The sequence below is a fragment of the Mesoplodon mirus genome, assembly GCF_964341445.2.
Source record: "Mesoplodon mirus genome assembly, chromosome: 18".
Lineage (NCBI taxonomy): Eukaryota > Metazoa > Chordata > Mammalia > Artiodactyla > Ziphiidae > Mesoplodon > Mesoplodon mirus.
In genome coordinates this window covers 63,693,751-63,705,902 of record NC_138994.1, presented here as the reverse complement: position 1 = coordinate 63,705,902, position 12,152 = coordinate 63,693,751, and the positions used below count along the sequence as shown (strand labels likewise).

Genomic DNA, 12,152 nt, shown 5'->3' with positions numbered 1-12,152 from the left:
GGGTACCCTGTGGCTTGCAGCTGAAAGCTCTTGATAGAGGAGAAGCAAGCGTGAAGCCCTGCAGCAGGGAGACCATGAAATGAAAGGACACCTAAGCTTTCACCCCGTCTCCAGGTAGGACTCCTGTCTAACCCAACCTGGGCATATGCGCACCTGAGCTCTCCTAAACAGTAAATCCACCAGATTCCTGTCTCTTGCTCTAGCACTTCCTCCTCCTCATCACTCCAGGATGACTCACCTCCTTAGAATCGGAGGGCCTTGGAGGCACCCCCAAGGGACCTTCCAGTCCTTGACTCCAATCCCTTCCTTTGGTGTAGGGTGGTGGTCAGGAGAGGGAACACTGGAGTCTTGCTGTGTACTCCTAGGCAAGTTACTTAACCTCTCCATGTCTCAGTTTCCTCATCTGTCACGGGGATAATAGTGCTTAGCTCACAAGGTTATTGTGAGGATAAGAAGGATGAAATATCAAGTGCATCTGACACTGCATCATGGGTCCTCAAGACCATCCTCAAGTTCAGTGATTCACTAGAACTACTCACAGACTAAGAAAAGCTGTTATGTGCATGACTATGGTTTATTACAGCAAAAGCATGCAGATTAATCTTAATTAGCAAAGATCAGAGGAGCGCAGGGGAGAGTTCAGGAGAGACCAGGCACAAGCTTCCAGTTGTCCTCTCCCAGTGGAGGGAGTTGTGTGGACAATGATTGATTCCCCAGCAATGATGTGTGACAACACTATGAAGTAGTGTCGACCTGGGAAGCTCACCTGTCTCGGTGTCCAGGTATTTTATGGGTGTTTATCTCTAGGCATGGAACACTCCTCCACGGCTGACCTTAGTTACTTAGTTACTTAATTTCTAGTCTCTACAGAAGTCAAACTGATACAGCTTGGCCAAAGGTCCCCCCCTAAAATCTGGCTGTTAGCATAAACTATCTGGCGTGGCACAAGGCCCCAGGTAAACAGAAACACTTTTTTTTTTTTAATAATAGTGTTTATTTATTTTTACTTGTTGACAGTTTGCTTTATTTATTTATGGCTGTGCTGGGTCTTCGTTTCTGTGCTAGGGCTTTCTCTAGTTGTGGCAAGCGGGGGCCACTCTTCATCACGGTGCGCGGGCCTCTCACTGTCGCAGCCTGTCTTGTTGCGGAGCACAAGCTCCAGACGCGCAGGCTCAGTAGTTGTGGCTCACAGGCCCAGTTGCTCTGCGGCATGTGGGATCTTCCCGGACCAGAGCTCGAACCCACGTCCCCTGCATTGGCAGGCAGATTCTCAACCACTGCGCCACCAGGGAAGCCCCAGAAACACTTTTATCAGGCAGCATATTACAAGGGCTTAGAGGTTATCTCCCAGGAGTCAGTCAGGGGGTTAGATCTCTCCCTGAAATGTGCAAGATTTGAACATCCCACACCTGCTGAGTCAACCCTTTACTGCACAGACAGATAGGAAGCACCCAGTGTTATTTTTGTGTCTTACATGGAGCTGAACTCGGCCTCCTGCTAGCATCCATCCTTTGTTGCTAGTGCCGCCCTATAGGACAATATGGCTTCAGTCTAACCCTTTTTCTGTTAAGAGGGGACTATGATTTCCCATTCCTCTTTCATTGTGGAGGGACCTGCACCCGAGCAGTGCTCCGGGCCCTCCTTCCCCTCACCCTCTCCTCTCCCCAGGAAAGGGATGTAACTTTCTGAGTTGGTGGATGTGGGAAGAAAGTCAGCTCCTGCACGGCTCTCCCCTTCCTCTTTCTTGAGCTATTTCTTCATAGAGACGTCACGCCATCTGGTTTACAGTAGCAGGAAGATGTCCACCTCTGCATGCACCTGTGCCTGGAGACCGCATGAGGCTCAGGGCTGAGGTCTTAGGCCAGCCCACGTGGCTCACAAGGTTTAAAGCACCTTCTCGAGTGGCTTTCTCAGCAATAAAGGTAATATTTTGCCTCCGTTTGCCTGGCTCCTGTGTCTACCCCTCAACGGCTTCCCTGCTTTCTTCCCAGGGACAAGAGAGGTGACATTTACTAGCCCCACAAACCCCAAACACCGTCAGGCCTTCCTGTGTTTGGACACGTAATCAGGTGTCCCCTCAAGCCTCTTCAGCCAAGTCCCCGGGTCCTTCAGTCACGCGCCCTCTTCAGGATTGCCTGAGGCGCGCACTGCAGGCTGTCTAGGACCCTCTAAAACGTTGGACCAGACCTAAGCACAGATGCTCCAGGTGTGGCTTGGTGGGCACCAATCACGAGCAGCATTTCTCCCCCTCTTCTCAGAATTCCCATGAACACCGTCATTTCTGAGTAGGCTGATTACAAACTGAACTTGCAGGAGATTCAGGTCCATAGGAATTAGCATTAGATCCACTTTCTTCTGCATAGGGCAGCTGATTGTTTAACCTCTTATTATAGTTGGCCAATCAAGTTTTCCTTCTCAGATACATTTGTAAACACACACACACACACACACATACACACACTCATCTCCCACAAGGTTTAAGGGTATAGGAATTCTACCCCCCACCAACCCCACTGCCAAAACAATCCTTTCTCCCAAAGCTTACCTCACCAACTTCAGTAACTCATATTTTATCTATTCAAGAAGTATTTAGCCTCCAAAAATAATACATAGTGGTTAAGAGCACAGCTGCTGACATTAGACATTCCTAGGTTCAAATACCAACTCTATCATTTCTCAGATGTGTGACCTGGGGCAAGTTACTTAGCCTCTCTGAGCTTTGGTTTTCTCAAAGTCCTAAACTGAAGGTTATAATAGTACCCACCTCCAAAGGGCCAAGCCTGGTGCCTAGACTATATCATGTTCTTGATAACTATAAACTAGTAGTCGTGGTAATAACCTTACTAGTATTAACATTATTGTTACCACTTCAGCTAAACCTTCCAAAGTAGAAACTACCTAAAGTTAGAGCAGGGATGCAGCCCTTCAGGGTAGATGGTTGATAGATGGATGTCGCCATTAAGAATGGGTCATGAGGGCTTCCCCAGTGGCACAGTGGTTGAGAGTCCGCCTGCCGATGGAGGGGACACGGGTTCGTGCCCCGGTCTGGGAAGATCCCACATGCCGCGGAGCGGCTGGGCCCGTGAGCCATGGCCCCTGAGCCTGCGCGTCCGGAGCCTGTGCTCCGCAACGGGAGAGGCCACAACAGTGAGAGGCCACAACAGTGAGAGGCCCGCGTACCAAAAAAAAAAAAAAAAAAGAATGGGTCATGAAGTTCAGCCTGGGCGTTGCAGATGTTCGAATCTTGTTTGGAGAGATTCCACGAAAGAGAGAGGAGGGAGGCTGGAGCTGAGCTGGACTCTCAGAGGGTACAGCCCAGGCTGTAAGTCCCAACCTGGGAAGACAGAGGCCCACTCTTCTCAGGTGCTGACCTAGCCTCCAGGCACTCACTTCTGCTGTTTAGGGGAGAATCCCTGCTGCATGGCAGAGTTTTGAAGGACCAGAGAGAAAATATGACTTGATGAAACAGAAAACCTTATTGAAAATAAAAGGCACAGTGACAGCTAAGGAGCACCCAATCCACCCATGTGACAATCCCAACCCTCCAGAAGAACAGGTCCATAGACAGCCTGATATGGTTCCAAGGGGGCAACAGGACAGCAAATAAGCACAGGTGACCTGGACTTGAACTTTCAAGCACGGAGACCTTGGGGAAAGGACTTAGCTTCCTGAGGTCGGCTATCCACCCTGCACAATAGGGAAACACTTACTTCTAAAGGTGCCTGTGGGAGTAGTTGGGATGGTGTGGGTACATCACCTGATGAGTGGTCGGGCATCCTAACAATTCCAGCTCAGACATGAAAATCAGCTTCACGGCGTTCGAGCCCCGTCTTTTAGGTGTTGCCTCATCAGTGCACTAAGCTTATCTGACTCCACCCCTCGGAGCCTAAGTCCCTCTGTGGATCTCACTGGCCCGGCTGCAGACCAAACAGAGAGGAAGTAGAGGTGGGCAAAGGCGGCAGAGGGGGATATGACGGTCTAACCATGAAAGCAGGCAGAAAAGCCAACTAGGCGAGGATGAGAACCACAGAAGTAAAGTAGTCTGAGGCCACTTAGTGCTCGGGTGGATGATCAACCCCTCTCAGCAGACCGTGCATGAAGTAACAAGCCATGAAAGCCTTGAGTCATTAAAAGAAGGTAAATCTGTTCAACACCATCAGTTTAAGAAGATTAAAAAAACATGTTATAGGGCTTCCCTGGTGGCGCAGTGGTTGAGAGTCCACCTGCCGATGCAGGGGACACGGGTTCGTGCCCCGGTCCGGGAAGATCCCACATGCCGTGGAGCAGCTGGGCCCGTGAGCCATGGCCGCTGAGCCTGCGCGTCCGGAGCCTGTGCTCCGCAACGGGAGAGACCACAACAGTGAGAGGCCTGTGTACCGCAAAAAATATAAAATAACAAAAAAACATGTTATACATTTGAGCAATAGTACCATTATAAACAGGTAAAGAGTTAAAGGTGAAAGTTACAGGTGCCATTCAAAGACTTAGTGTTGGAGCGCTTCCTTCTTGGGTGATGCTGGGTGAACGGAGCTTCACTGAAAGAACATACTGGGTCTTTTCGCCTCTCAGCAAGGTGGTATTTAGGTGGAAGGAAAGCAGTGGAAATGGGTAAGGGGAGCAAATCTAGCAAAACTCAGGGTTTGTCCTTCTATCGAAAAGAATCTTCTACTCGGCTGCTCGGTGAGGAACGTGGCTTCTACCGGTGGGGCCTCAGTGGGCCTGGATCTTCCCGGGGGTGCCCAGTGCCTGGCAGCTGTGGCCCAGCAGCAGGCACTCCAGCCGCCTGCAGTGCTCCCGGAGCTGCTTCTCGCAGGGCAGCAGGAAGGTGAGGACCTTGCTCCGCACGATGCCCCGGTCCTCTTCCTCCCTCAGCCGCTGCCGCATGCCCCTCCTGCTGCGCCAGGGCCCCGTTCATCTCGCAGAAGGCGTCTTCCAGGCAATGGATGGCCCTCAGTGCCTCCTTCTTGAAGTCCTCCAGCTCCCGTTGCACCCCAGCCACCTTCTGCTGCAGGATCTCCAGGTCGGCTGGATGCAGGAGGGCCACGACTGGGGGAGCGAGAAGTCTCCAGACTGGAGGCGCTCTCCACCATCTTCTTCCCCTGGAAGGTGTTCACCTTCATGAGAATGGACACGGCCTGATAGAGGGGTTCCATAGTGTCGCCTCCGTTTGGACAAAGAGAGGGAGCTAGGGACCAGCCAGGTGAGTGAATTTTTTGGGGGCCAGAGACACAATCTTTTGGAGTGGAGAAACCCCACATATTGTGACATCAGGGCCTCTCCGGCCAACCAGGAGGAAAGCCACACTCCACTCATTTGCATCTGGCAGCCTCCTTGCTTGGTTCCTGGGCTTCGTCTGCTCACCTACTCAAGAACTATTTAGCTGTGCACCCTGAGGTGTGGATTCCCATCAGTTCATTGCCGTTCCAGAACCAGAGCTCAATCATTCCTTGTCCTGAGGGACACACCAAAGTAAACTGGCCAGAGCAAGGCCAGGCCGGGTGGTCTCCCACCCAGCAAGGGGCCTGGATGGTCTCAGAAGGGTCTCTGAGCTTCAGTACCTCACCAGTGAAGCAAGGACATTGTAACGGATGATGTGTAATCTCACTTCTAGCTCTAAAATGCTAAAAAACAACAATAACAAAATTAATTTCTTTTTTAATTGAAGTATAGTTAATTTACAATGTTATGTTAGTTTCAGGTGTACAGCAAAGTGATTCAATTATACGTATTTTTTTTCAGATTCTTTTCCATTATAGGTTATTATAAGATATTGAGTATGGTTCCTTGTGCTATACAGTAGGTCCTTGTTGTTTACCTATTTTATATATAATAGTGTGCATATGTTCATCCCAGACTCCTAATTTCTCTCCCCCCTCCACACCATCTGCTTTGGTAACCATAAGTTTGTTTTCTGTGTCTGTGAGCCTATTACTGTTTTGTAAATAAGTTCATTTGTATCATTTTTTTAGATTCCACATATAAGTGATATCATATGATACCTGTCCTTCTCTGTCTAATTTACTTCACTTAATATGATAATCTCTAGAAAAGTAATTTCTTTGTTTGTTTGTTTGTTTTTTGTTTCTGCGGTACGCCTCTCACTGCTATGGCCTCTCCCGTTGCGGAGCACAGGCTCTGGATGCGCAGACTCAGCGGCCATGGCTCACGGGCCCAGCAGCTCCGTGGCATGTGGGATCCTCCCAGACCGGGGCACGAACCCGTGTCCCCTGCATCGGCAGGCAGACTCTCAACCACTGCGCCACCAGGGAAGCCTTAGAAAAGTAATTTCTGATTCCAAATCCACACTCCTATAATGACGCCAGGATTCTCAATAATCTTAGAAGAAATGTACTCAGGTTTTGATATGTGGTCCACAGCAGAGCTGATTCGGAATGTGCAGGATAAAATCGGGTCACTCATTCATTTATTCAGCAAGTCCCTGCTGAGCGCTCACTATGCACCTGCGCCAGGGAACGAGTGTGAGCCAGCGAGCCTGGTCGTCCCTGCCCTGCCAGATGCTGCCTGAATGCTGACAAAGATGAGAAAAAACATAGAGAAGGGTGAACTTCCCACTTCTGACCTGTTCACTGTAAGAAAGGAAATTGGTTTGGTCAAGAACAATCCTCCATCCTGCAGATCTCAATCTCTTGCGCAGACTTCTCTCCTGGCCTCCAGATCTAAACATCTCTCCAACAATGTACTTCACATTCAATCCACCCAAAGCTGAACTAGTTATCATTTCTCCCAAAATGGTCCCTGTTCCAGTGTTGCTATCAGGTTGATGAGACCGGCCTGGGGCAGCACCCATGTCAGCGCCCACAAGAGAAACCCGGGCCCCTCCACATCCAAGTGGCTCTCAGTCCTATTGGCTGTACCATCTCTGAACACGCCAGCGTCAAACCACCTGGGCTGGGTCTCCGCTCTACCACCTACAGGCTGTGTCTCCATATACATTGCCTCATCCCCCTGGGCCTCAGTTTCCTTATCTGTAAAGTGGGGATACTAATTCAGTGGTGTGCAGGTGGGGGGCAGCTCTCCGGGAGGAAAAAAAAAAGAAGCTCTGATTTATGACTGTTGCTAATTTCCATGGTGTAAAGACTCCCATCACAGCTGGTTGAAACTAGCTCAAAAGCTACCAAGGTGATGTCTCTGAAAAGAGATGCTCGCGGTGAGCCTTCGTGAGCCTGTGCGAGACAGCCAACTCCCGCACCACAGGACACACGAGGAGGGAAGCTGCCTTCTCCAGCAGGCAGATCGGCCCATCTAGAGGGCATTTTGCAGGGACCTTCATGGCTAAACTAAGGTGGAATTTTGAGTCTCAAAGGTCGGGCAACACCAGTTTTTGATACACAGTGTTGGTGGAAAGAGCACTGCTCTAGGAGTCAGGAGATCTGGAGTCTGGAATTGCTGTGTGACCTGCGATCAGTCACCACCCCTCTCTGAGCCTATTCTCTGCTGTACTGTGAGAGGGCGTCATGTGAAGTCTCTGATGCTCTGATATCCACACAGTCTTTCCTTTAAACTCTTCTGGAAGCTCTTACTGTCTCCCCCTCATTCTGTGACCCAGGGCCTTGTCCCTCCGGGTCCCGATGGCACAGTCAATTCCATGAGCACAGGGACTGTGCATTTCTCACCCTATGTACCCTGCCTGGTGCCCTGCACATAACGGCACTCAGAAAACTAGATGAAATAGAATCTCTGTTCTTAGGTGGCCATCACATCCTGCAGCTCCCCTGACTTTCCCTCTGACATGGTGACACCTACTGGCCTGAGTGGAAACAGCACCCTCCTTATTTGCTACCTAAGATCCAGATGGGGTTTGGGGAGATGATGTAAACAGCCTGCGGTCTGCTGGCGCATTCATTGGGGGGGGGTGTGCGGGTCGGGCACACAGTAGGTTCTCAATAAATGTTTCTTGAATCAGCGACAGGAAGACTGTGTGTCTGTCTTCTTGTTTCTGTATTCTTTGAGTGTTTTTCTGTTTGTCTCTCTCTCTCTCTCTCTCTCTGACTTAGATTCTCTGCCCCTTTGTCTCTGTCTCCCACAGGGAATGGTGGAAGCCATAGCCAGTGCTATGGAAGAAAAGTAGTAACAGTTAGGAAAGGAGAGCAGTTGTTCAGTTTCCCTGGTGCTTTTTAATGAGGTCTCCGTTCATTTCTCCGCATGGAGAGCCGGCCAGGGAGGACCGTGTTTCCAAGTGAACCTCAGCAGAGGTTGGAAGCAAATACACACTCTGTCAGCCGAAGACCCCAGGCCTGGGGTTCCCTGGACCTTCGGGGGGCCCTCAGCAGGGGAACGGGTTGTGCACGTGCTCTGAATGCTCTCCTCCCAGAAGTTTTACAGTCCGGGCCTGTGATTTCCTCAGAATTTCCTTCCATATATCCTCGGAAAGTAAGAAGGCAAATCTATGTGTCCCCTTCACAGCGTCAAAAGAAAGGAACTGTGACGTCTCCTGGCAAGGCATCTCTGGGCCACGGTCAGGAGGGTTTCCCTGCCCCTGGTCTATTTCGGCAGTGTCTCAGAATAAGGGGGGACGAAATCAGGGTATCAACCCTGCGGAGATCCAAGCCCCACCCCTGAGAATCAGATTTGACCTGCGTGGAGGGGCTCCAGAGCGGCATGTCTCAGGATTTCCCGGGGTGGTCACTGCTGGGTCCCAGCACAGTCCTGCTGGGCCCTGCCACACGCATCAGTGCCCCCGCCCCGCCCCTGTCATGTGCCTCCCTCCATGCCTCTGCCCCCGCATGTGAAGTAAATCTCCATCCTTTTTAGGATCCAGAAGACGGATATGACACAGATGCACCCCTTCATGTACCTGTTTAAAAATTAGGTGAAACCTCCGATGCCCCTCATGTCCCGTTAGTTAGAGCCACTTTCACAGTCCCCGGTCCAACCCAAGCACTACTGGAGTTCCCATAGTTGGCTCAGACTAATCAAGGGTCCTCTCCCCAAAGCAGAGGCCCCCCAATACAAGGACGAAACTGGGGTTCCATTCTCAAGCAACAATGGGGAGGGTAGGCGACCAGCTGTGGCTTCCACAAAGAAGAGATGTAGTTGAAGAGAAAGCAGTGAAAGGACCATGCTTAATTCCCCCAAATGAACCACCAATGTCAGCTTTCAGGCAGAGTGTGCAAAGAGTCTTCTAGAAGTCCCTTAAAACTGGTTTGTCCCCATCCCCAAGAAAAAAATTATTTTAAAAAAACCCCACAGAATTCAGAGAAATTTCCTATAAACACCAGAGAGCATGTGGTTGGACATTTCTAAAGCAGAGACGGCAGTGATTTCCAACACTCTTTTCCCAGAATCCCCTGGGCTCGGGCCTCCCGCTGCTGGCCTGGGTGAGGATGCTGCTATACAACCAGTGTCTCCCCAGATGTGCCCCTACCAACAATAACAACCGTGACACATTGCACCTGAAAATGCAAACCCATAGAGGATCTTCCCTCCAGCCTTCCCCCCATCCACCTCCCTGCCACCCTTCCATCCATCCACCCATCCACCCATCCAGTTGCATGTTCAATGACACTCACTGAGTGCCCGCCCTGTGTACGCTGAGCTAGGCAACAGGGATTTAAGATAGCAAACAAGAGAGAGAAGATCCCTGTTCTCAAGCCACTGGCATGTCAATGGAAGGAGACAGACAATAATGTGGGGCAATCAAGAAATAAGGTGATTCTGGCTGGTGCTAAGTGCTCTGAAGGAAATAAACAGGACAAGGTGATGGAGAGCCTGTAGGGGAAGGGGTGCTCAGGGAGGGCCTTTGCAAGGTGAGGACATTTGGGCTGAGACAGGGAAGGATGTGGATGCCTGGGGATAATATTCAAAATGAACAGCAAGAAGAATTTAAAAGAGGCTGGGATGACTGGAGGGAAGCAGGAGGGGATGCAGAGGAGGGGGAGGTACAGGGCCCCACCCACGGGGGCATGGGATGGTGTCCCCAGTGCCCTGGGAGGCTGTCAAGGGCTACTCTAGCCGTGCATGACTGCCACCTCTGCAGCTGGCATTCCAGTCCGGGGAATGGGGACAAGGCTGGGATGGGGGTGGAACCAGCATCAGGAACCAAACTCAGTGCTGTTCACCGTGATTAATTAACCCAGAGCCAGAGCCCCAAGGCACGGTGCTAAAAATACCTGCTTCGCTCTGAGAGGCGGCGGCTGCCACCCAGCAACTTTTACCCATAGCCATTTGTCATAATTTGGCACTGATAAAGAGTGTCCACAAGAATCGGGCTCATCCACAGCCCACCAGCAAGCCGGTCCACGGAAACTGTCCATGGCGCTTTCCTAGCTGAACTCTCCTCCCGTTCCTGAGCCCCGCCTTGGCCACCTCTGGATGCGCCGGCCACCTGCCCACCGCCTGCTGAGTTCGCCTCCCCTCCTGGAACCCGAATGAACCAGCCCCCGGAGGTAGGAGCCAAAGCAGGAGCACATCATCACATTCCATGTTTCACACCACTGCAGCCCTGCAACTCGGACTGGAGCCATCCATCAGAGGCCCTGCCAGCCCAGGGCGGCACTTTAATTAAAATATGTAAAACATCCTGGTGGGAGTGGATCTGAAGACACGGGAGCGGTCCTTGGACACGAGCAGTGCAGGCGGGCCAAGCGGGTGGAGCTGGCCCTTCTCCAGCCCCGGAAGCTAGCACTGCGCCAGGAAGGCCCCCCAAAGCAGGCTGGGCGTGGTGCTGTCTGCCTTGCACCATCCACCCCTCCAGCGGGCATGGAATTTAGCTGGGGCAAAGCATCTGCAAGAAAGAGAACCTCACACAGTCCACAGGCCCAGGACAGTGACCCCAAGAGCATGCTGGGAAAGGCCCGGCATTACCCCAGTTGGAATAGTCTATCCCCATTCTCAACACTAATTTTCTTAAATGACCCATCATGAAGTTGGTACCTGGACCTTTATTTATTTTTTAACATCTTTATTGGAGTATAATTGCTTTACAATGGTGTATTAGTTTCTGCTTTATAACAAAGTGAATCAGCTATACGTATACATATATCCCCATATCTCCTCCCTCTTGCATCTCCCTCCCACCCTCCCTATCCCACCCTTCTAGGTGGTCACAAAGCACTGAGCTGATCTCCCTGTGCTATGTGGCTGCTTCCCACTAGCTATCTATTTTACATCTGGTAGTGATATATGTCCATGCCGCTCTCTCACTTCGTCCCAGGTTACACTTCCCCTTCCCCGTGTGCTCAAGTCCATTCTCTATGTCTGCATCTTTATTCCTGTCCTGCCCCTGGGTTCAACAGAAAACATTTTTTTTTTTAGATTCCATATAGTATTCCATACAGTATTTGTTTTTCTCTCTCTGACTTACTTCACTCTGTATGACAGACTCTAGGTCCATCCACCTCACTAAAAACACCTCAGTTTCGTTCCTTTTTATGACTGAGTAATATTCCATTATATATATGTGCCACATCTCCTTTATCCATTCATCTGTCGATGGACACTTAGGTTACTTCCATGTCCTGGCTATTGTAAATAGAGCTGCAACGAACATTGTGGTACATGACTCTTTTTGAATTATGGCTTTCTCAGGGTATATGCCCAGTAGTGGGATTGCTGGGTTGTATGGTGGCTCTATTTTTAGTTTTTTAAGGAACCTCCATACTGTTCTCCATAATGGCTGTATCAATTTACATTCCCACCAACAGTGCAAGAGGGGTCCCTTTTCCATTTCCATTTCCATTTCCCAGACTAATGAGCTCCTCAAGTTTTGTCTATTCACACTGCCTTCTAGGTTAACAGGAAATGTGGTCTGTGCTGTTCAGGGCAGCGGTGACCAAACATTTTTTTGTACAAAGGTCAAATCAGAAAAAAATTATAGGCCAAAATATCGAATCCCAACCTTTTTTTAAAATCAGAAAATGCAATTGTTTTAAGCATGCTTTCTTTCCCCCATCATTGAAGGAATTTGTGGTATTTACCAAAATGTCAGAACCTCCACAAGTATGGTGGCTGCAGTCTGACTCTGGAGTTCAGGCCTGTGACACATTTTCTGTGCCATCACATAGACTGTGGGGAGTGTTGAGGGATCTGGGGAGGCAAATTGGACCCTGAGCCCAGCCAGAAACCAGGGACCACAAAGAGCCCCAAGGGGAGCTCCTGTTCTGGGGAAGCAAAGGGCAGGGGTGCTGTATGGA

General features: G+C 50.3%; 1 protein-coding gene across 1 annotated transcript; it reads right to left on the bottom strand.

Moving 5' to 3' along the window:
* Positions 1-4,710: 4,710 nt before the first annotated feature.
* Positions 4,711-5,153, bottom strand: CCDC182 (coiled-coil domain containing 182; the record flags this gene model as incomplete). The annotated part of the gene is given in 4 exon segments (XM_082603922.1): positions 4,711-4,885; positions 4,887-5,041; positions 5,044-5,078; positions 5,081-5,153. Coding segments are annotated over 4 exon segments (438 nt in total).
* Positions 5,154-12,152: the final 6,999 nt, after the last annotated feature.